The 25088-nt window shown below is 40.2% G+C and overlaps 1 protein-coding gene and 1 pseudogene across 4 annotated transcripts in view; one reads left to right on the top strand and one right to left on the bottom strand.

Moving 5' to 3' along the window:
* Positions 1–255: 255 nt before the first annotated feature.
* LOC146480948 (follicle-stimulating hormone receptor-like) overlaps positions 256–25088 on the bottom strand; it is a 36627-nt gene continuing 11794 nt past the window's right edge. For 2 of the 4 annotated variants that reach the window (XM_085108670.1, XM_085108672.1), the window contains 11 exons: positions 9960–10118; positions 8786–8857; positions 8236–8307; positions 7460–7531; positions 6955–7026; positions 5514–5582; positions 4993–5058; positions 4568–4639; positions 3816–3887; positions 3278–3346; positions 256–2732 (listed from right to left, as the gene is read on the bottom strand). In XM_085108670.1, the coding sequence (XP_084964796.1) occupies positions 728–2732; positions 3278–3346; positions 3816–3887; positions 4568–4639; positions 4993–5058; positions 5514–5582; positions 6955–7026; positions 7460–7531; positions 8236–8307; positions 8786–8857; positions 9960–10063 (2745 nt within the window). In that variant the 5' untranslated portion in view covers positions 10064–10118 and the 3' untranslated portion in view covers positions 256–727. Of the gene's footprint in view, positions 2733–3277; positions 3347–3815; positions 3888–4567; positions 4640–4992; positions 5059–5513; positions 5583–6954; positions 7027–7459; positions 7532–8235; positions 8308–8785; positions 8858–9959; positions 10119–17516; positions 18416–23068; positions 23290–25088 lie in introns of those variants that run through there. The other 2 variants (XM_085108671.1, XM_085108669.1) reach the window with 2 other exon arrangements.
* LOC146480949 (uncharacterized) lies at positions 12551–17493 on the top strand (annotated as a pseudogene).

The raw sequence follows: 25088 nt of genomic DNA, 5'->3' as shown, positions 1-25088 counted from the left end.
ACAATCCTCTCTCGTACGTAAATCAGTTACTCAACAACGCGGTATGTTTTCTCTATTTAATTCTGTTTTGTATGGATAAAACTGTTCTTAACTCGTATATTACACGTAATTACATCAGAGTTTGGTTGTATCAAAACGCGGGCCTAGTAGATGGAAAAGACGCAGTGAGAAGTTTGCTTGCGGTTGGGGACATAGCTACGTTCACATTGAACCGAGTCACAACTCGCGCGGTTACGCATCCGGCCACCAGTAGTGCCTGCGACATAATCTTCGGAAAAATTCACTTTCAATTCCAACGAAGCTTTAGTATCTCTACAATATTTACCGCCGATAAATTGGAAAATATTGATTCACACCTTTGTGTGAGGGCTCGATGCTCTCCGCCATTTTGAAATTTAACGATTTCTGGATTTTAACACTATTGAGCATGCGCACTGGCATTGTGTGAGAAGGTCCATGTACATAATCTAGTGGGCCTAGTTGTTCGAAGCCCGATTAAGCTAATCCTGGGTTAACGTAAGCTTTGATTATATTTGATCAGTATATTTACTAATCCGTAAGGATTCAACCAAAAGATGTTTGTCCCGCAGTTTTGCCTAAGACTTTTCTTTACCATTAGATTAAAATGAGCCTTTAAAATAATCTTTAATGAGCGAGTTGAAAACCTTGGTTAACTTTTAATCGTGGATTAGCGTTAATAGGCTTTCGAAGAACCCGGCCCAGGAATTCAACAGCTTGTCACCATAACAGTTGGCACTCGTAATATAGGACTGTCTTCTTGTTCTCGCATTCCTCCCTCCGTTCTATTTTTTGCAGAGTCAGTATCCTCTGGCTCCAGCGGCAAGTTTTCGTCACTGTCATGGATTGTACCGCCTCGACTGCGCTTTCTGTCCCAAGAGAAAATGTTTCCTTCAAGAACAATCTCTCTTGCGGACACGCGCCTAGCTAAAATCTTGTCAAGCTGTTCAGAGGTATTCGACGAAGAGCGAACAATTCCATTGGGGTTGTTTTGTTGGCTCAAGCTATTTTTTGAATCAAATTCTTCCCCTTGTTTTCTCAGTTCGTAATTCTTTCTGTGAATCGAAGGAATAGACAAGAAACTACACGGTGAACACGCAGGACTGTTCTTTGATGATCCTGTTTGTTGACCGTTATTATTGCTTCGCAAGCTTCCATTGTTACTTTTATAACTATGCCAGCTGTCGCCGCGCTTGCCCCAGAAATGATTACTGTCTCGTGGTGACACCATAGGGGTCTGGTGCGGAGATCGCATTGAGCTCAGGCTGATTTTACTTTCGGTGAACCCTCGGGAAGAGTTCGGCATATTCTCGAGTTCATCCCGCAGTCTGTTGCTGAGGTTTTTAATAGCCGAGTTACAGATCCCGAGGCGGCTTATGATTTCCAGAGCATCAAGCTGAAAGTGTTTGGTGCCTATAGCGTAGAGATAAGGATTCGTAAAGGAATTAATGGGATACACAAAGACCATGAAGAACTTAGCGGCTGGTACTCCGATCAGTGCTGTGCCGTATATCGCTATGAGGCTAACGAGCGCGATTGGAAACCAACACACGAAGTTCGTGATTACCAACATCGCCATTCGCTTGGCTACTCTGCTTTCCAAGCGGTTGACGCTGTATCTGGACCCAGAGCCACCGAGACTGCAGTACATTCTACCGTAACAGTAAAGCACGAACAAAAATGCCAGGCCGTTGGTTGCCAGTAAGAAGGTCACATAGACCTTGGACACGACGCTTTCCACTTCAAATGGAAGACAGATCGCAACTTTCTCGTAACTGCTGACGTTGATTGGGAGTAGCGGAAGGGTCGCCATGGTTAACGCGAACAGCCAACCGACCACCATGAGTACAATGATCTGTTTGATACTCAGATGTTTGTTGGGCTTCAATGGGTGTACTATGGTGAAATAACGCTCAACTGTGATCACCGTCAGCACAAAGACAGCTAACTCCGTGGAGAAAATGGACACGAATCCAGCCACTTTGCAGCCGGCGCGGTACTGCCATCGGACGGCAAAGTTCTGATACTCACCCAGCGAGTAAAGATCGGCACTTGCGAGCATGCACAGAAACGCGCCCATGCAGAAGTTTGCGAACGCCAAGTTGCACATCAGAATCTTGGTAATGGAGGTCTTGCGCTTGCTTAAGAGAAGAACCAAAAGCTTGATGGAGTTTCCTAGCAGAGCGAACACGAGAACAATCCACGAACACACGCGCAGCGCGTGAGAACCCAAGAGATTATCGCATGGGTTGAACTCGTCCTCCTCCGGTGTGCAGTTCACGAGTTTCCCAGTCGGGTTTGTCGGACGGGTAACGAGTTCCTTCTCGAGATTTACGCAAGAATCGGGAGGCAGTGTCAGCATGTTACGTACACCATTGCTCTTGTTCACCTCGGGACGAGCAGGGCCTCTTGTTGTGGTTAGTGGCGTGCTGCTGGTAGTCGTAACAACACTAGCGTTCGGCTTTGTGCAGATTTTGACGGTAGGCCCTTGTGTGTTTTGCAGATTGGGCGCCAGTGTGCCCACTTCCCCCGTATCAGACCGCTCGGAGTTTATGAGACAGCAATGAAACGGATATTCCACAGTAGCTAGCTTGAGGCGTTTGAACGAGACAATTGGTATTTCCCATAAGTCTTTTGCTCCTTTAATGAAGAACTTTTCGAGGCGCTCCAAGTTTTCGCCCGGTAGAAAGGATATTTTTGTCCATCCAAGGTCCCTAAAAGAAGCGTAAATCAGCGTCATTGAATTATTTGTTTTCAACAGTTAGGCTGTCGCGCTATAAACGGGAATTGAATTGAGCCGCAAAAACAAATTAGCAAATCTCTAGCTTTATTCACGAGGTAAATACGCATGCGAATTTTAAATGTATTCTGTGATGTTCACAGCTCAGTATCCACAATGAAATGACTGGCGGTTTTTGGCCAGGGCAATTTTCCTTTTATAGTGCGGGTCGGAGCTTGAGGATCGGATAGCATGTAACTGTGCACAGCGCAAGCCGCAGTATACATTAATGCCCACTTCGCCATTCTACTTCAAAATTGTTTTGCACAACAATTTCACTTAAGGTACGCGGTAAAATTTGAAAATTGCAAGGAAGGCGCACAGTTTTCAGTATATGGGCTTTTACGTTGGTTAATTATCATCGCCATTTTGGTTAGCTCAGTAACCGCATATACTTCACCAAGTCGAGCGACGCTCACTTTGGGCCAAGTTGTCCCATTGATATTTAATGCACAGTAATGAATCGTGTTTTATACTCACAGAGTGCGAAGCTCTGTTCCTTCAAAAGCCTTCGGTTGTATTTTCTCCAGCTCGCTGTTGTCCAATGACCTATGAACAGAAAATTAAAACAATGTAATTTAATGAAATGACAACCCATTTATAGTTGTGATCTATGAGTGTGAGCGAGGCTAAAGTTCGTTTTTGTTTTGATACAAACCTCGCATGTTGTTCCTATGCTAACAAGTTTGCATTTACATTTGAAAAGTATTGAGGTCTGTATCAAAACAGAGTGAGCTGCAGCCTCGCTTCAACCCTAAGTCTTAGCACAGAACCAAATAGAAGAAAGATCCTCGCAGTTATTATGTTTCATATATTCGTATTCATTTAGCACAGAGCTGTAATCCACCTTCACTAATAAGAGACATTGAAAAGGTGATTATGCGTGTGACAAATTTGCTGATCCTCCTTAGGTGTTTGGGTAGGTAAATTGGTGTTCTCTCTTTCTTCAGTATAAATTCTAAGATTAAAATTGTACATAATTCTGTTACGAAAATTCATACTTCGGCTACTGACTTACAGTCGTCGGAGTTTCGTGTTATTTACGAACACCATGTCCGGTAATTCTTTGATGCTTGTCTTTAGCAGGAGCCTAATGGAATGGAAAGTATATTCACCAGCTGTCCTCAACAGACCCGCACTATTACGTTGTTCTACTAGTGTCAATATACAGGTTGCTGAAGGGGTGAAATAGGAATTGGTATCTGGGATAATGGGATGTGAAGCACAGCGAATCGGAATTGGTCATTAAATTTTAGCACTGGGTATGGGTTCGGAGGCAAAATGTGGGCTGGAAGCTGGTATGGGAGCAAATATTGACTGGAAGCTGGTCCTTGAACAAAATTTGGGCTGCGAGGAAATGAGATTTGTAAACCCCCTACCAGACCAACTGAATCTCAGCACAAAGATACTTAATTCCCGTTAATCTTGATTTGGAAAGCAAATGAAACAATGGTTTTCAGGGATTTTGGTTGAGAATCTGGACTACATTTTCGGCAGTTTTCTTCAATCCGGTCGGAAAAAAACGTCGGATTAAAGCGGTTTTCAATTGAGTGTGCCTTGCTTTCTCTTTACTGCGCTGTCATTGGTTAGCAAAATTCACGCCATTTTGTCAACTAGTGAGAAGCAACTCAAATTGTTTTTGTTGATGTTGTTGTTGTTGTTGTTTTTCTTGCTGTGTTTCTTTGCTTGCCTTTTTTCCCGTAGGTCAGATTAATGGATAATTGATACTGTTAACTGCGTTTGAAATACAATTTATTCTAAACTACTTACAGCATTTCAAGCTCCGGGTACTTTTTCAAAGTTTCCGCGTCAAGCCTCTTGATTGGATTGCCCGATATTTCCCTGAAAATGATTAATACGCGTAACGTTAGCTAACTCTTTTGTATTGAGACTTGCTCTTACCTTGTTTAAAAACACACCGGTAAAGCTTTTTCGAATTATTCTGACTTCAAAAAATCTCTGAAAAATGTGTGGTCACCCCCAATTTTGTTTTTTGGATTTCAGTAGCCCTTGATAAGATCTGCTTTTCACGCATATGATAATAGGCGAAAACTTACTAGTATATTAGGAAGCACCGTTTCGCAAGCAATTATAATAGCATATTCCATCACTTACTGCATGCAATATCGCTTTGAGCAAAATAAACGAATGAATAACAGTCTTCAACTCAGTACAGCAATCTTGTTTATACGTACAGTTGTGTTATGGTTGTTGGTTTCAAGAAGACAGGAAGCTCTTCAAGCCTGTTATTATCCAGTTGCCTATGAGACAAAAAATGAAAGATAATGACAATAATTATTGTACGAAGCGAACGAGAATTTGAAACCATCGTTCATGGCAACGTGCACAGAGAAGCTTACTTGTTTAATTTGCTCAGTATAATAGTAGCTACAATGAGACAGGTAGCTATAATCTGATTGGCTTACTGTCTCTTCTGTTTATATTAGCATTAAGAGCCAGGCATTTTAAATTCACTGGGTAGGTTAGTCTCTTCATTGCTGCGTTGTTTCCTTAGACAAGAAACTTTGCTCCACATTGTTTCTCTTCACCCAGGTGTTTAAATGGGTACCGGCGACGCACTGCTGGGGGTAACCCTGTGATGGACTAGCATCCCATCCAGGGGAAGTAGGCAATACTCCTAGTTGCTTCATGCTACAGAAACCGGTTAGGTCCAGCCGAGTTTGTTTAAGCAAACAGCTAGTCTCTGTGTACTTACAAATCAAGCAGATTGAGACCATCCAATGCACCATGAGCGATCGTTTTGAGGCTATTGTCCTTCAATGTCCTTAGAGACAACAAAAAAATATGCAGTCAACTCTCGCCTTGCGGACACCCCACTATTACGGACAAAATCTAGATCTACGGCGAAAGCTATAGGGGTTTGACTAAAGTTGACGCCCACTATTACGTACTCTCGCTATTACGGAATTACGGACACTTTCGTGGTACAAACATAACAATTTTATTGTTTTGGCTCTCGATAAACTGGACACCATGAACTTCGCATGTAACATAAATTGCAGTCTGATGTTCGTCATTTGTCAAAACATACTTCAAAAGATTTCTGGAATGTTTATTTTCGCACCAATCTCTTTAGTGGCTGTACAACAGACTCTGCGTTGTTTTCCTTTCAGCTTATGCCTTTTTCTTCCAGACTCTTTAGGAGAGACGAAGCCCTCACCTCTATTCCCAGTGACTGCTCAGCGGATTCGCTACTGTTGATAAGCTTGTCAAGTCTTACAAGATATTTGGGTCGCCACGTAACTGCATAAATAACTGGAATCTCAAGCCCCAGGCCACCACCTCTGTTGATCCCCACACCGCTATTACGGACTCTCGCTATTACGGACACTAAACGACGTCCCGAGGGTGTCCACTATAACGAGAGTTTACTGTATATTGTACGATGATTTGCTTGATCCAGTTTCAATTCCAAAGTTTCAACAAGCTGAGTGTATAAAGTTTCTACTTGAAATGTATTCAATATCTTTAGCTTTAAGAATGAAATGTAATCGGGATCAAGCGCAGGAAAACGCGTGTGACCAGGCAATTTTCAGCATTATAGCAAGCCAGACATGGCTTGCTATGATGCCTAATAGCGCCAATAAATTCAAAGTTGAGATCGTCGAGATTTGTGAAGAGTGAAATGAACAATTATTGCATTTGGAAGTGAAATATGTAAAACGAAAAAAACAATTGAAATGCAGATGAACACTCGATAAACGAGAGAACATGTCAATTATCTGCGCTACTGCGAAAAGAAAGCTTGGAAAAAATCAGGCTCTAACGGGCCGCTACGAGGCAGGTTGATCAAGTTTATCGCATTGGTCAATGGATGGAATATCTTTGAAGCCCGAAATACTGAAAACTCAACTAGCCGACGTTTAATTAGAGTTACGCAGTGTTCAAATTTCTACTGTTAAAACAAACATCTTTCCCTACAGTGAATCGAAAGTCTTGTGCTTACTCGAATACCCATCGAGCGTAGTTGCTGATACTGAACTGCGGCGCTTATCCTTGTAGGGCGCGTATTTAATAGTATTTTCTCCTATAGTACGAGAAGAGCTTGTTTCGGGATATAATAGCTGTCTGTCATCCGAGGCGCCTTTTTAGTAAATAATATTGCGTTCCTGTGCACTAGTCAAATCATTACTTACAAATGAGTCAGTGAACGTAGTCCTTTGAAGTACCATGGCGTAACCTCTACGAGCCTGTTCTCCCCCAGATCCCTGTGATGGAAAGATAACGTCCATTTTAATGTGTTGCCTGGTGTCCAGTTTAGGACAGGTTACCAAGAAAAGCAGGCGCGGTTGTGTAATCGTGAGCGGCGCGTTGGACATCACATCCAATGGTTGGTGGTTCGAGGCCACTTCCCGAGTTCCGCTTCCGCTGGATTGCGACTTATCCACTCGATAAAGTTATCTGCTCTTTGAACAACAAGGGCCAGGCGTGTAAGGGAAACCTTCTTTTCCATACAGCTGGGGTTGATCTAGCAATGTACTTCTGTTCCATCCAGGGTAGGTAGTAATGTTTATAGTAGCTATTTGCCAAAGCAATCGGGTAAACTCATTTAATCCAGCCTATGCTGAACTGGAAAGTTCCTATATAAATATTTGTTTAAATAAAATAAAAATATAAATAAATAAACGTTAACATACTTACAGTTCTTCCAAGGAAGACAGATTCGAAAATGTTCCTTGGCGAATGGTTTTGATCTTATTGTGGTCAAGATACCTTAAAAGAAAATAATGAGACTTAAATTGCCAAACCAAATTGAAAATGACATGAAAACTAGTTACATTAGAACAACATGACTTATCATGTGAAAAGCATCGAGGTTTGTATCTAAACAAATTTAAACCCAGCCTCGCTTCTATTCAAACGCCTGGTCACTGAGCACACAACTGTGTTCGGGTTAAGGGAACGTGACCTAAAGTAGGTTATTTACTATAGATCTTTTTTTTGTTTTTAATCGCCAATTTCTGTTACGCAATTCTGCTGTCAAGTCTATTGTGTTTTGAATTTATTTCAAGTCGATATCCCTGCTAATCTGATACAATTTTAGCCTCCTACGCTCTTTGGGATCGTCACGCATTCCTCTCTCACGATCGTGGGGGGAGGAATGCGTGACGAACCCAAAGAGCGTCTACGTTGATAACACAGTTAAACAAACAAACAAAGGTTATATTGGCAAAGATAAATGAATAAACAAATAAATAAGTAATGATAAAAAAAACAACTATGTAGGAAGTCAGGAAGTCACTCTCAGGCTTCGGATGTTAGCAGGTATTCTTTTAGCTATTTTCTAAAGCTTTGAAGATATGCTGCATTGTTGATGTTTAGAGGTATTTTGTTCCAAAAATCAGCAGCAGCATATCTTGTCAAGTTGTTGTTGTTGTCTTTATTGTGTAGAAACATAACACTTTCCCGTTACTTACAATTTCTTTAATTTCCCTAGACAAGCAAACATGCTGGGCGACATAACTTCTATTTTGTTGTGGGAAAGCTGCCTATCATCAAGAGAGCAAAACAAAATAATAAATAAAACTTTGCCTTGCACTCAACAATGCTGGCGAAAAAATTCAATACAAAAAACTTTGAAAGTGCGAGTTATACGCCTTCATTTGGCCACAGTAAATCACTGGCTAGACACACTGAAGGAGAAACTAAAGTTGTGGTGATTTAGAACAAATCAATGTAAAAAACCTTATTTTGTATTTATTTCAATTAAGCTTACTAACCGCATTTTTCAGTTGATAAATTGAAACATCTTTAGTCTCCAAAAATGTTAGTTGGGCTAATTTAAATGTATGAAAAAGAATTATAATTTCATTGGAAGCCATGTTTTCCAAACCATCCTCGCATCACCACCTCTATTGACTGGTATGTTTAAGTTTGTATTTTTTCTCTTCTTTTCTTTTTCTGAATAGTCGTTTAAATGTTTCAAACGCTTTTTTTTTCTAATAGAAGTTCTCAAAGTTGTCTTACAGCTCGGTGATGTTTTTTGTTTCATTGCACGGCTCTGACCAACATGAGGTGCAGCTCCTGTTGACCAAGTTACTGCAAAACCAAAATAAGCAAAGATTATGTCAAATTATAATTCAATTAAAACTAATTTTACATACGCTTAATTGCAATAACTCGTATAAAAACTAAAAATTAAAAAACGCCAAATAGTAATTAATTAGTTTAAGTTCTCAGTAGCTTTCATATGATTGGTCGCGATGGAGAATTTCTTAGTTATAGCCATCTTGTACAGCATATCGCTAAACAGCACCACAGGAAAGTATTGCTTTTGGGTCAGTAAAAGCTGGAATCAAATTAGGTTTGAATCCATGAGAGAATTAGTTTTGTTCGATACAAGATTGCTTGGAAGTCAAGGCAAGTTAAAAGTGACAAATATAACTTAATATAAGGAAGACATACGTGTTATTGCTCCTCATCGATAAACGGAATCGAATTAGATTCTCAGTAAAAAGCGGGGAAAAGCGGTGATTACACAAGCTACTATAACAATTTTAAGGGGCTGTTTACATAGGGAAGGGAAGATCCTAGCACTAGGAAGAACCTCGGAGGCGGATCATCCCGGGTAGCGCCATACGTTTCCTGTATTCAGTTTACATGCAAAAGGTTGTACTTGGCCCTAGCACTAGGATCTTCCTAGCGATAGGATCTTCCTAGCTGAGAGATAGGTCGACAATTTTTCTTCTTTTCCTTCTCCACTTGGTAACCACCCTGATCGAAATTTCGGCATATACACCAAACAATCTTCGTCCCTCTATGTAAACAGAGCCTTAATAAGTCATGGCCTATATCACTGTGTTATACGGCGCGTTACAAACTGTGGCGTGATACGACTTCATATCAGAAGATATTTTGAGTTTCCCAGCGACAAGCAATGATTAGATTACCTTGGACATAGCATAAACGCAAACAATCGATGATGAGATTAGTCACCCCCGAGTGGCCTCAGTAAAACATACAAACAACATAACTAATCTGTTTGCCAATAACAGGAACAACTTCAAACAAATATGTATTACATCCGTTAACATAAATAGCAAACTGATTTGGCCTTTAAACCCTTAATACCCTAACACTGAATAAACGTTTATTCATTTACAGATCATCACACGGCGACAATTGATGCAAAGATACCTACACTGTGCTTGAATTCTTTGGAATCAAGTACTCTCGAATGGAACAGTTTCTTGCTTTCGTTGACGACAAAATAGCAAAAATCACAAGAGGGAAGACGCGCAACATCGTTTTCCGCTGATCTGTCAAAATTTCCTTGGGAGTGTATAACTAGCGAATCCACCTGGAAGACAAACAACACGCTGTTACAAAACAAAATTTAGGCTCAGGTATTTCTTTCTGAGAAATACTACATTTGCTTCTTCTGATAATAGTTGAAAAAAGAAAAAAATTCATGCGGACTTCGTATACAGAAAACCAGTGACAAACTCACCGAGAAGCCAAACTCGTTGCCGCGTCGAGCGAATCTGTGTTTCATCTATCTTTTTTTAATATATTCATTTTTTATCCAATACTTCGGATTAAAAGGGCTTTCATCTTTCATAAAGGCCATAGCGGGACAAAAGGACTTTCATTAGCATGTTAAGTTACTCTAATGTAAGAACGCCTAACGAGATAAAAAAACATCCCGCTTATCTCACAGCTTATTTCCGACCTACGTTGCAATTATCACAAATTACGGAACCATGAACCGGTCGCGATACCAAAATTAATTTTCTCGGTGAGCGCTGTTTGTTTGTTGTGAAGGCGAAAATTATTCACTGATAGTCTTTGTCCATTGGATTAAAATGCAAATGTATAATTTTGATCTTAACATGGAAAGCACGAATAAATACCTCTTTTTTTCGTTTTTCACCAGCGATGGTTGGATGTTTTGTTTTTTTCGTTGCTTGTTAGTTCCTAGCAGAGTACCTTAGCTTCCCGTTCGAAAAACATGCTAGAAAAAACATCCGAGAGAAGTATGTGCATGCAATTTTAATGTAGTAAATATTGTTCTACCAGTTAGTCCAATTAAAACATTCTATTTGAATACAAACTTTTGTTAAACGAGGTTATTGAAATAAATTGAAAAGAAACCGCCGTTGAAAAGAAACGCGCCTTCTCGATCGAGACGCAGCCTTTCTTAATTTCATTGACTGCTCCTTCAAAGAATGCATTTAACGACGATCTTTTGAAACTTGAAAGGAAAAATATATAAATACAAATAAAATTTTGAAATAAATTTTCATCGAATGCCAGTCATTTTTTAATTATAATTCACGTGTACGTTGATTTCAATCGCAGTCGCGTTGAATGCAATTCAAATTATAGATGACAATGTCTGACACTTAGGCCTTCACCACTTATGTGCGCTTAAAGGCTGGTTTCCATATGATCGCGGATCGCAGATCGCAGATCGCAATAAGGTCTGCCATCGTCTGCGATCATATGGAAACCAGCCTTTAGATAGAACATGGTTCTATCTTCTGCGATCGTCTGCGATCGCGATCGCAGGATCGCAGACGATCGCAGAAGTAGTTTCCATATGATCGCACACGATCGCAGGCCTTATTGCGATCTGCGATCTGCGATCCGCGATCATATGGAAACCAGCCTTAACTCATTAATTGGCCAGTTTCTCAAATACGACGTAATGAATGAGAATGATTCAGAATTCTGAGAGTTTTTCTCTGTTTAAATCTAAATTAAGATCATTTCTCCTAAATGGACTACTCCTGTTTTGAACGTTCTGTTTTATGTTTTGCTGCCCGTGTGTGTTTGATTGTGTACTTGCTTTTTAACCTAAAGGTATTGATAAATGAAATAAGCTACGCCTAAAATCCCGCTTTCAAAGTTGTAATTTTTTCTTGAGGAGCCTGTAGCTGGTATAAGACCCAATGGGCATCCTCGCCATATGTCAATTTCGGCTCTTTTGTTATTTATTTATCTTTGATATTTTAATTATATTTATCTTGTAACGATGTGCAAGAATAATTGTAAATAAACTGAAACTGAAAAACTGAAAACTGAATGAATACCACGCAGGTTTGTCGAAATCGGTTTAAGACACAGATGGAAAAATCTGGAAATAAAATCAATTAAAATTTTGATCTTATTATGTCAGCCTCGCTAGAGCTATAATTTGTATGTTAGGTTTCGGTGGCATCGAACACAAATCAAGTCACAGATATGAATCAAATCTTCAAGTCTGTGTTCGATTTTAGGCCATCGCCTCTCAAAGTACCAGCAAAAATATTTCGTTTTGGTTCTGTGGCTAGGGAGTCAAGTGTCACTGGTAAAAATCCATAAACAGGACCTGGGTAGATTTTTTAAAAAAGAACGTTGCAATTGCTGCCTTTGTGAATTTTAATCATTATATATTTATAGTTATATCTTACTTGATTATCCATTATTTTAATTCATGCATGTATATAACTTTCATGTACATAATCTTTGACTTATATTTTTTATTTTGTTTTTTTAATTCATTTATTTTCTTTGGTGTCCCCAATTAGTAGGGTTTTTTTTTCCTCCGGCTAGTCTTTTGTACACATAATAATGATAATGATAACGATAGCGATAACGTTAATGATCATGATAATAATAATAATAATAATAATAATAATAATAATAATAATAATAATAATAATAATAACCTATTGATTGATAGGTAGATAACCTATTGATTGATAGGGTGGTGACATTGGATTGTCAGAGAAGAAGGCGTAATTTTGAGTATGGCATGGGTTGATGTGAAGAAGGCATAAGACTCGGTAGATCATGAGTGGTTAGGTGAGATGATGGTACTGCATAGGTTTCCAAAGTGGTTGTGTGAGGTGATCTGTAAGTTGAGTAAGAGCTGGAATACGAGAATCGTGGTTAACACGGCGCATGGGCAGGAAGTCTCTGAGCCGATTGTGTTTAAGAAGGGTTTACCACAGGGAGATGCGCTCTGCCCAAGGCTGTTTACGATCTGTCTGAACCCCGTTGCCTGGAAGATTAGCGCCTCCGAGGGATACAAGCTATCGAAACTGATCAGCGCCAGAGTAACTGATTTGTTGTACATTGATGATCTCAAGGTATTTTCTGCGTCCGAAAGTAAGCTGAACCGTGTTCTGGAGTCGACAAAAGCTGCTATGGAAGACATCGGACTTCAATGGAACCCAAGGAAATGTGCAGTTGTGCATATAAGGAGAGGGGTCCACTCCAGGAGAGTTCCGGAAGAGATCTAGCTGGAGAAAGGCTACCAACTCTTGAGGAAGGCAGAACGTACAAGTTTCTGGGTGTTCTTGAAACCTTAGTTCAGGAAGAGAAGATGGCACTTGAGTTGGCAGCAAGAGAATATCTGCGCCGATTGTCAGTCATCTGGTCCAGTCCCCCTCTCAGACTATAATCGGGTTGTGGCATCTAATCAATTTGCCCTGCCTGTGTTGGGTTACCTGATGTGGACTCAGCACTGGCCAGTTACAGATTTGAAGACCATAGACAGGGAAGAGCGCAAGATTATTGTGGAGAAAGGCGGGAAACACCCTGGTGGTTCTACGTCCCTGTTGTACCTCCCAAGAGAAAAGGGTGGGAGAGGTTTACGTGCGGTAGAAACGGAGTATAAAGTGACCAAGATCAAAGCAGCGGTTAGATTGTATGAGAACAAAGATCCGGCTATGGAAATGGTGACGGAGTTCGAGGAGAGAGCTGAGTTACTGGGGCATAGTTCGTTAGTTAAAGATGCTGCAAAGTTTTCGGAGGATCTGGGCGTCAACTTACACCTTAATCACCCAGATCCTGTATGTGCTATGAGCAACGGGGAACCATCCCATCGTACCGTGTCAAGGAAGTATTGAAAGAATGTGTGGAGAAGAAGTTCGAGAAGGAAGTACGTGCAGTGGACTAGAATGGCAGGGAAAGTTGCTGACTGAGAGGAAGTCTGATTTACAGCTGTGCAAGAATGAGTGTTTCAGTTGGCTGACCACTCGGACGCTATTGTCGGTGTATTTGAACTGTACGAGCAACTTTTGCCCACAAAGCTATACTCTGGTAAGAAGAAACACACGAGTTGTCCCGGGGATGTGAAGTGTAGGCTATGTGATCATTCCCAAGAAATTTTCCCGCACTTTCTGGCCGGGTGTTCTGCACTAGCTCAGAACAAGTATTTGCTCAGACATAACATGGCTTTAAAAGTCCTGTTCTACGAGCTCCTACGTGACCAAGATCTTCTTGAGGAAGTACCACCATGGTACTCGCCAGTGATGCCAAAGCCGGTGTACAAGTCAGAACAAGTAGAAGCGTGGTGGGATGTACCTGTGTATGCAGATCATCAGGAGGTGCGAGCCAACCGGGTCGATGCGAGGGTTGTGCATGAATCATGAGAGCAAGAAAGTCATGACCATAGAGATGAGTTGTCCATGGATTAGTAATCGAGAGAAGAAGAGCAAGGAGAAAACCATGAAGTATGGTCCCTTGAAGTGGGAACTGAAGGAACAATATAAAGGATACGAGATGCACCAGTATAATATTATCATGGATGTGCTTGGCGGCTGGTCGAAAGAGACAGAGATTAGTGTGCGATCACTGGTTGGGCGAAAGACTACTCAAGTCCTAGAGAGAATGCAGAAGGCGGTTTTATCGGTGACGCTGAACATTGCAAGAACTTTCAAAGTAGTAACATGATAATGTTTTATTATACCAAGATTGATAAACCAGCCATGAATAGACCAGCTATGACTTTTATACATTTTTATAGAGACTATGACTTTTATATATTTTTTATATATTTTATATTTTTAGACTATGACTTTTATATATTTTTATGCATTTTATATTTTTTATATATGTATATATATTTTATTGATTTATTCACGTGCTATTTTAAGTTTCGCTTGGCTCACAGGTTACGCTACGCTCCCTGTGGTGCTTTCTTATACTGTGCATACAGATAGCTTTACTGCTCATAATAATAATAAATGGCAGTAAAATGTGCCTTGTAAATTAGACCATGCATAAAGAATTGTCGAACTATGTGTTTTTTACATGTCTTGTAGACCAGCAAGTTTTATCCAAAAGTTCCTCGGTTGTCAATTAAATCACACAGTTCTAGGCTGCCAATTTGTACTTTGACTAAGTGAATATTTCCAAGAAAATATTAGGGCTAACAAGTCCAAAAACGAAAGGCAAATAGTGACCAGTGTTTAGCATAGTTCATTTGGAACTCCATGGCTAACTAAAAAGCAAGAGTTGATAAAGGAAAGAGATTTCAATTCTTTTACATTTCCTTTACAAAAATTATAATATTCGCCGAAAGGAAGCATTAGATATCCGCACGTAGCAGGTATATTCTCGACTAACCAATGAGAGAAGATAAACGTGGGAGAGTTCGATCATCTGTTACAGACGTCGGATATCTTCCTGAGTTATTTTTAGATTCAGATCAGCTACCGTGCAGCAAACAGGTATTAATCGTTTAAAAACATTAGTGTAAGTGTTGAAAGTCGAACGTGACCTCCTAATTGAAGTAGTAATGAATATTAAAGGGAAGAAGAACTGAAGAGGAAGTAAAAGAAGAAGAAGAAGAAGAAGAAGAAGAAGAAGAAGAAGAAGAAGAAGAAGAAGTTTAAGAGGAGGAGGAGGAGGAGAAGGAGGAGGAGGAGGAGGAGGAGGACAACAACAACAATAACAACAACAAGAGTTAGCCACTGATTGATGGACAACATGTTTCACCAATGTGTCTACTGCGTGGAGAAATGGAGAAACCGTCAGCCATGTAAGAGCTGAATGCAAGATGTTAGCATAAGATTAGATACAAAAACTGTAGGCATGACAAGGCTGGATGGGTTGCATTGAGCTAACAACAGACCTGAGATTCAGCTGTTATTGGAGAAGAGAGAACGAGTGTGCTCATTATCGATGTGGCACGTCCCTTTGATACAAGAGAGTATTGGACAAAAATTGAGGACTTAAAAAAAACGGTCGAGTTCACGGCGAAAGATCTCAGGGAACAGCAGAACTGTGTCTGTCTTCTCAGTTGTGGCTGGGCCTTTCCCCGAAAGGGGATTTTCAAGGATAATGAAACAAACGGGAAAAAACAACTATTTCAAATACAGCATAACATGATTAAGAATCCTAGCTGGTAGGAGGCGGACAAGTTGAAGCTGAGGAGTTGATCTCGCCTGGGGCTACAGAGAAACAAATACAGATAGTGGTCAGAGCGGGACTTAAACCCGGGACCTCCGGATTTCAAGTTCGAAACCCTAACCACTCGACCACGCTGCCTCCGCTTTCTTCAGTTGATCAGAATTGAGCTGGTTATCAGCTGCCTTTGCTTGATGCAAACAATCATTTAGATGTGGCATATATCACCGGAACCCATGCAACCGGCTTTATTTTGGTCGATACTTGTTTGGGTGACCTAAATCGCCTCAGAAATCCGGATTAAGCCCTAAAGAAAATCTGAAGTTATCTTCAGCAAAATGTCATCCCGAGAAGTCTTAACACTGGAAAACTAATTTCTTTCGTTTTAGGCCGGGAGCAGATACGTCGTTAGAAATGCAAAAAAAAAAAAAGGTCGGCTGGCATTTTCGCAAAATCAACAACAGGTTAGTAGTAAATTCGGTAAATAAAATTCCGGCTCCTGAATTTTTTTGCAACTTGAATTTATATTCAGCTGAAGCATCCTTGAAAAGGTCAATCTATATTAGCTTACACAAAAGCGAAACAAAAGGACCCGCATGGGGACACAGCAGACAACATTTCAACTGTTTTGTTTTCCCGATCTATTGATGATCAATTCAGTTTTGTTGAATTGTTGCTTATCCGATCCGGAAAACGTTATGTATCAACCCGGGTGTGCAAAAACTCATCTTTGCCAACGCAAACTTTTGGTCAAATCTAATAATTCTTGATCGGCAAACAGTTTAGAAGCACTAACGAAATTGCGTCCATTGGAGTCATAAGGTTTGTTCGTCCATCAAAGTCGGTTTTAAGCATTTTGCTAAAGATGCACTTTACATGAGATTTATTCACTAAAATAATCCATTCCAAGCACGTACTCTACCGATTAACACAACAAACCTGTCAAAACTCAATTTGTCTAATAGGACTGACTTTCCTCTTGGGCTACATTAATCCATTAAATTTGAAACCCGTCTGGATTCACATGTTTTTAGTCACAGATGAAAAAGTGACAAACGAGAGCAAAAGAAAAAAATCAGGCTAAAAAAATGCTTTCTTACTCGGGCACTTTTTGGTATCGCCATTGAGGAAAACTTCCATGGGAACAAATTTCACTTTCTTTAGATCTCGTAATGGAGAAAACCTTCTGTGAGTACGGACTGAAAATGTGAAAATGTTTATTTTGATCCGGTGTCGTATGTCAAGATGTCTGTGTACAAAAAAGTGAAAGAGGTTGAAAATTTTCGATCGAGCGAGATCAACGCGGTGTCTTCTGCCTCCGAGAGTTTCATTTGACGAAAAACGCTATTTTAACTTGTTACATTATTCCATTTCTAGATAAGGAAATTTCAGGTTAAGATTTGGCCAGTATTCGCCTCTGCGGAAACCTCTACCGCATAAAAATCAAGATGATGAATTATTCAGTCCACGGAGACCAAAACAAACTGAATAAGAGAAATGTCTGCGGTCAATACATGCGGGAAAAAAACGAATTGAAACTTAAAAGGTGTATTATATCATAACACAATGTCATTACCTGTTGCAGCCAAAGGCGTCTCAAGTTCAATAGAAAATCCAAAACAGGTTTCCTCTCAAATTAGGGACGAAGCGCAATTCATATGCATGAAAAACTTTGAAACTGAAGGTTTTGCTGCGAAGTAGATTTGTTAAGCGGCTCGATCGATTATTCTGAAACGTGATTGGCCACCGGTCAAGAGAACATCGATATGTGACTGATATGTGACTGACAGCGTGAAAATTGTAGCTCAAACACAGGACAGCTGATGAAACGTGTACAAATACTGTAAAATAACAAAAATAATCTTTTTTCATAAAACTCAAACGAGACATGACTCAAAACTGACATTCGCCTGTAGAAAAAATAAACTCGCCGCTGGGAACAGCTATGAAACATCAAATAAAACTCGGTTGGTTATGTGAATTATTTATGCGTAGAACAAAGGTGGTCTTCATTTACGCTTTTATTTTCACCTATTCCGCTATGTAAACCCGTTTGTGTCCTTAATTATAACCATGGCATAATTATAAGACACACCGTTAATCAAGTTCACACGTACACTCATGAAATAACCAAACGAAACCTTTCGTATTTCTTAAGAAAATAAGCCTCCTGTGTACACATTTTTTGTTATGTCCGTTAAGAACAAACACCATTGACACATTTCTCTTTTTTTTAACTGCGCATATTGCCCGATCGATTATTTTACCAGCACGGTGGTGCGCAGCTTTGTGTTTCAGTTGTATAAAAAAAACCAGAACGTTTACCAAAATACAATGTTCGATTTAACGGCTATTTTCCTAGAGGGTTTATAGTAACCAAACGCAGAAGAGAACCGTTCAAGGAGACGTCGCAAACATAACTCCTTAATATTCAAAAATGCTATAACTAAACGCAAGTTTTTAATGTTTTAGCAAGAGTGCCCGTAATCAAGATGGAAATAATAACAATAAAAATAAAAAAGATAAACAAACTGCGCCATTGAAGAGGACCCCAGTGCTCAGAAAGGGTTTTCATTTTTTTGAATGCCATATTCATTTGCAGGGAATTTATCCACAGGCTCGATGCTATAGTCGCCTTGTACTGCTTAATAAAGAGCCTTTAATTTCAATGGTCACAGACTCATCTCACAACCGTTTACGGATTTTGTTCACGGGTTAAAAGACTAGCAGCACACTCACTTGGCGGGCTCAAGGTTTGGGTTATATGGCGGAAGTGAAGCTACGACAACAAAAAAAGCCATCCAGGCTTATTAAGCCGTTGCATTTAGGCCACATTCTACGACCCTTTGAGTTTAATTTGGAGCCTTTCCCCTGCAAGATTGAGCTTCCTCCGCCCATTTCCCTCCCCTCTTTCTCTCGCCCTTTCTGCATGGTTGATAAGAGGCATCCCAAGCTCAACATGTAATACTGACTTGATATCGAATTGTAAAACTTCGAGTTAGGAGCGTTTTTTTTTTTTAAAGCTTTACCAGAAATCATTTTTATCTGGCATATTTAATGATATCAAACAAACAACCTGATCTCAAACAGACGGCCTTCGCGAGTTTGTCCGTCCGGCTATACGTCGATTTCACTGGTATTTATTTTTTGCTGAACTCATTTGCGCGTGCGTGGTAAGTCACAGTCATTAGTGACTACCACGATGGCTGCAGCGGCTTGTGCAATACGTACGTCATGCTAATGCTTATGTAGTTAAGGAGCAAACTTATGTAGTTAGGGAGCAAGTCACAGAAACGTTGCGTGAAGTTTGTTTTGGTAGCACTCCGTTACGTAACTTGATGTCATACCGGAAGTTGATGGTTTGACCCAGGTGGCCTGAAGTAGGTAGCCTGCGAGCAAGCTCTCTTGGGGGTGTGGGGCGGGAGGGGGAAAGAGGAGAGAGCTTGCAACGATGTCTCAGGAATTTGAATGCCGCCCCCAATACTCCCCGCGGCTCCCTGCTGTCCTAGCTGTCAGAATTTGGCCAATCAGCGCAAACCGGAAACGATAGCAAACGTAAACAAACATGTGAAAGGCACAATGTTATCAGATACACTTCGAAAGACGGGAATCCTCGCTGACAAAAACTATAGTTTCTCTGATCGAGTATGCCTACCGAGTGTCACGAAAATCAGAAAATTTAGTGAAGAATTTTACTTAATTGTGAGCACACTAAAAGCCGATTGACCAAAAGGTCGAGGTCACAAACGTCGTTCCAAGGGTCAAGCGAATCTTGCCGACTGCAGTGCCTACGCCACAAAACTACTGGACATAAAAAATGTGGAAAAGTTGACACAGTCCGGCCAGGGAAAAAAGAAGCAGTGCAAGGAAATCGGAAGGATCTCAATTTTGCAGCTGGGTCTCCGAGAACGAGGACGCAATTCTCAATATCGACAATGAGGTTTCATTGGAACACTCAACTCGCGTGAAATTTGTTATGTTGTGAACGAGTAGCAAAGCAGACGTGAGAGTGCCAGATCAAAAGGAAATCATCGCGCTTCTAAAGAACGTTGCCCTAAAAAACGGGCAGTTTGCTGCTAACGCCGTACCGAAGCACTCGGAATTAAGTCAATATATCCAGAAAGCTTTAATTTGTGGCGTAAGCTGAAAGATGTTCATACTTTTTTCGGCTGAGCCAACACCAAACAAAAGCTTGAATTTGGCCGACAATCGAAGCGGCAGGCATCCCCATTCTTCTTGCTTCTGCGATCAAGTAATCGATAATGATACTTTGCAATGGGCAAACAATGTTAGACTTTCGACTTTCAATTGCTGCAAAAGGTTGAAATATCAAACTTGTCCCAAATCTTCTGGGTTAAACTGCAAGAACATCGCTACTTTGAAGTAAAGCATTGGCGGCTTGACTTTGCTCGGGTTTTAATTCCAGAGAAAACCTAAGTTATTCAGAGAAATTCTCGCAACCTTCCCAAATAGAAACTCCGCCACCATTTTTGTGTTGTCAACCCGACGCACGCGAAGGGCAATGACGTAAGCACCAAATTCAATATCCACCAATCAGCATTTTGCGTTTAAAAATTCAACGCAGAAATGAAAATTTCTGAGACATCGTTGCAAGCTCTCTCCTCTTTCTCCCTCCCGCCCCCCACCCCTTAGAGAGCTTGCTCGCAGGCTATGAAGTAGGTGACTGACGGTACACTTTCTCTCCTTAGGGTTAAATAACGACAACGGCGATGGCAACGACAACGCCTCAAAACAACAGGTTTAATGAGGAAAAACAAACACTCTGCACCTGCGTTTTAGGTTTTCGTGCATTTCTTTGCCGTCCTCTGCAAAACAATAACGTGAAATGATCAAATTCAAGGTTTAGTTTAGAACGAAAACACATGACCGTGAATTTTTCATTCTCTTTTTTAACTTGAACGACACTCTCGCCAATTTGGATACTGTTTAGTTCGCCGTTCTTATACTTGAAGTTGAAAGACTTGAAATAATCTCGAAGTGGCACAAATTAAATGAAATTCTATTTTCTAGTGACGTTTTCGTTGGCGTTGCCGTCGTCGTTGTTTAAGTTCCCTAGTAACAATGTTCGACAGTCGGTGTTTCTCCCTCGGAGTTGTTTATATAACTCATGATCAAGAATACAAATCATCACTAGAATGCCAACATTCAACAAAGTGCAAACCCGATTCTTTGCTGTTGATCAATAAATAACAGATAGAAATGAAACTGCAGAAATCCAAGATGGCCGCCGTTTGGACGTCCTGACTTGATTCTTATGTTCTATGACGTCACCGCGTCCACTCGTGAGACTCAAAGGAGACACGCTTCTTAGGCTTTCTATTTCAGTACCCTCCAAGTCTCATTTATATAGGTTTTTATACCTTAGCAGTTATGGAGGGAGGAGGAATCCCCCTCCAGCCCAAGATAGGTTTATTTTAGCCCTCACAGAGAATTAAAATTCAGTCAAATTAAATGTTTTATGTTCAGCGTCCCATTCAATTCCTTGCATTCCTTTCTTGGGCTGGTATGGTATGGTAACTTTATTTAGACACGGTAAATCCTTCAGCAAGTATTAGATATACATTCAGAGATACTAACTAACCTAAACTATTGTTAACCACATACTAAACGCTGCTTTACCATGATGCCGTGTTAAAACTTATTCAAAACTGTGGTGACGTAGATTAAATTTAAAATCATGTAAAGATGTGGCTGCACGAAGGTCACTGGATAGGCTGTTCCACAACCCGGCTCCACTGTAAGAGAAACTCTTCTTTAAATAATTGGTGCGGGGCTGCGGAAGAGCCAATTTATTTTCAGTATTCCTTAATCGATATGATGTTACGTTGTATCGAGAAACAAATCTAGAAACAAATCTAGCTGAGGAAGAACAACACTCTCATTGGCTACTCTGTGGGGGTGCAAACTGATGACTTGAGTGATCCCGTTTTCATAAATTCAGGTAGATAACACAATATGATAATTAAACAACAGAGATGGAGCTGAGATAGTCTGCGGAGCAGGCAGTTTTGTTCGCGCGGGGTCGAAGCTTTGGGGGAGGGGGGAAACGTTTGACCCTACGCAAACAAAACCGTCAGCTTCGTAGGTTACAAAAGGGTTTTTTTTATGACCCCTATACAAGATGATGAGAGTTTCACATCAGGAATTCGTCTATTTCTGTACAAAAACAGTTACTGCCACCTACTTTCCTGAGTGAGGTCCAAAGCATGAAATCGGAACGAACAGTCCCTGAGAGACAATTACCATTCTTTGCCTTGATCCGACTGTGTATTCTGATTTTAGAACGGAAGACGGAAGGACCGAGGAATGGAGGACCCTAAGCCCATTTGTGAGGGAAGATTTAATATCGAGCTTGGCACGAACATGTGACACAAATGAAAGACCCTTGCTTGACTTGAAACTTTGGTGCTTGATTGGTTGGTTGAATGAGCCATTCCGGCTGCCTTATTAAAAGCCTGCGTGCTGTTTCAAACGATATGCCTATGATCTTTGCAGCTGCTATTGTCGTAGTTTGTAAAATTGAGCGCTCCAAAGCCCAGACGGTGCGCGACAAACTGTCAAAATCCCAAATTTCAGTTTTATTTCCAAAACATTAAAAATTGGGCGAGAGATATCTTTCGTTTTCTTTAAAAAAAAAAATGCTTACGCTTTAGGATTCAAATTTTCCAGCCATCTGTTACGACTGTAAAACTAGCTCTATCATAAATTAAACGCACCACAGGAAATACGATTCAGTAAATTTAACGTTCACAGTGAGCTTCATACACAGAGTCACCTTGAAAAGTTCTAACACAACAAACAGCACAAAAGAAAAGTAATGTTCAGTGCCTTGCCTTTAACTTGTCGGTGACGCTCAAGAATATATTTTCCAAGGACTCGCAAGTTCGAAGAGACTTGTACAACATCTTAAATTACAGCGACACAAGTATACTCAGCTTAATACTGTTTTCAGTATTTGAACGATCACGCTTAATACTTTCACCAACAGACTGAAGAAAATTTGTCTGCGAACTCTAACGTATTTTCAGAACTAGTTTGATTTATTCAAAGAGCCGTAATGAAGAAACAGAGTTAAACAAGTAAGGCGGGCAATAAAAGGGTTATTACCTGGGTGAAGCGAAGTTCGTCCGCCAATCCACAGTGAATGAGTTAGATGCCTACGCAGCGAATGAAATCTCGCGGTCAGTCTTCTTTCTGCGATACTAAAACCGAAGCGAAAAATGACACCTCCACCCTTAAAATAGCCAGAAACTAATAATTTTAGCGCAGCAAGCACAAGAAGACAAAATAATAACAAAATTGGCATGCAAATATACACTCCAGCCGAAAAATTGAAATTCATTGGTAAAATAATAGCGTCATTTTAATTGCTCGTTTTGAAATGGAAAGAATTTCACGTATTCTTGTAAAACTTTGAAAGAAATACTTTTTGAGTTTGAGTTCACGACCGACCACTAGAGTTTCAGTAAATTTTGCAGAAAGTCAAACTCGTGTTTTTAACTTGATGTTTTTAAATGATGTCGATTTATTCCGTGCTTAATTCTCGAACACCTGCTTCGGGCAAAGCCGAAACAATTTAAAAGGGAATTCTTAATTTCGCTTAAATAAAGTCGGTGCAAGTACAACAATAAGGTTCAGTTTTAAAACCTTGGAAGCAGTCAGATGATGTTGTCAAAAAGCTTTCATACCTTGCTCATGATAAAATGTTTGGAACAAATTTATTCTTTATACGCTACATCAGGAAAGCTGGTAATGCAACGCAAGAAAAAAAAACCTCCGTGCGAGCTACAATGGAGCGATTGTTTTAGATTATTTACAGGTTGTGTTTTTAAATTAAGACAATTTATAAATGGACGCTCCGGAAGCAATTTGTGGTTGACGGATAATATGTCCATGTAGATTAACTCATTACCTAGATGCTATCTTGCGACGGCAGCTGCAAGATAAACACAATTTGGCCCACGAGAAGTTATTGAAAGCCTCACAAACTCAAATTAGGTCCGACCTAGGGCGCAATTTATCCGGTCGTATTTCAATAGCGTGGGATGGAAATCAAACATGATCACGGAAAAATGGCAAAAATCGAAGTGAAGCAGCCAAATAATAACTTTTGAGAGACGGAAAGTCGAACGAACGAAGAACAGGCGTTTACCAAGGACACGCAACGGTTCCTCTCGGTCGAACAGATGTTCAGAAAGCCTTATTCGTCTCAGCAATTTGGAATAAATTATGATGAAAAAAAAAATGACATATTGTTTTCTGAAATGTCACCGTAAACCTTCTTATCATGGCAAAATTTAAAATTCCTTTTGTTTGTGAAGAGGCAAAAAATGTAGTTTATTGTGCTAAGCAAGGACAGCTAGTATTTTCGAGGAATAGGGGTACGTCCCCTTAAATTTCTACAAATCAAAAATCATCTTTTTTTTTTTCTCAGTTATACATATATACTTTCTTGTTGTCTACCTCCGACCTTCACGAACAAAATTCTTTCTAAGTCGGCGAATACCCGGCCGGCTTACATCGCAAAAATGGCTGAAATATCTAAGGACAAGTTTTCAGGTTATGTTATGACTACGTTATTAACCTTAAGCCGCATAAAAATTACCATTACGTTTAGAAAACAAACACGCTAAACGAGATGTACTAATTGATAGATAGCTTTCACCTAATACGCCTAAATGGTAAAGCCGGTTTGATTGATTGTTGATCCACTGACTTTGTATAGCGTAATAAACAATACCGCGCGAAAGTACCGCTCAGAGACCCCGGATAAAAACGTAAGGATTTTATCCACAGACTATAAAGTTGAAACATCGACAGTTAACTTGACATGCCGTTCGATGGACAACTTTGTCAAAGAATGTTCGGACGGAATTTGCGATCTGCAATCTGCACTTAGCCGAAAATATCCACTAAAATGAAGTTTTCGGCCACTGAAAACAAAGCTTTTGTGAAAAATTATCTCTTAAATGTTTGGTAACATTGTTTTTCTCGTCTAGTTTGAAAGGGGAAAACCGAACTTTTCGAAAACATTGGGAACAGGCTGGTGTCATTTCGTGATGTCAACTTGTGTTTGTAACGGAACATAACGGAGAAACACCTTCGGACGGCGAAGTCCAGACGACAG

This window comes from Pavona decussata, unplaced genomic scaffold (assembly GCF_977016875.1).
Source record: "Pavona decussata unplaced genomic scaffold, jaPavDecu1.1 SCAFFOLD_51, whole genome shotgun sequence".
Classification (NCBI taxonomy): domain Eukaryota; kingdom Metazoa; phylum Cnidaria; class Anthozoa; order Scleractinia; family Agariciidae; genus Pavona; species Pavona decussata.
This window is presented reverse-complemented; position numbering and strand designations above follow the sequence as displayed.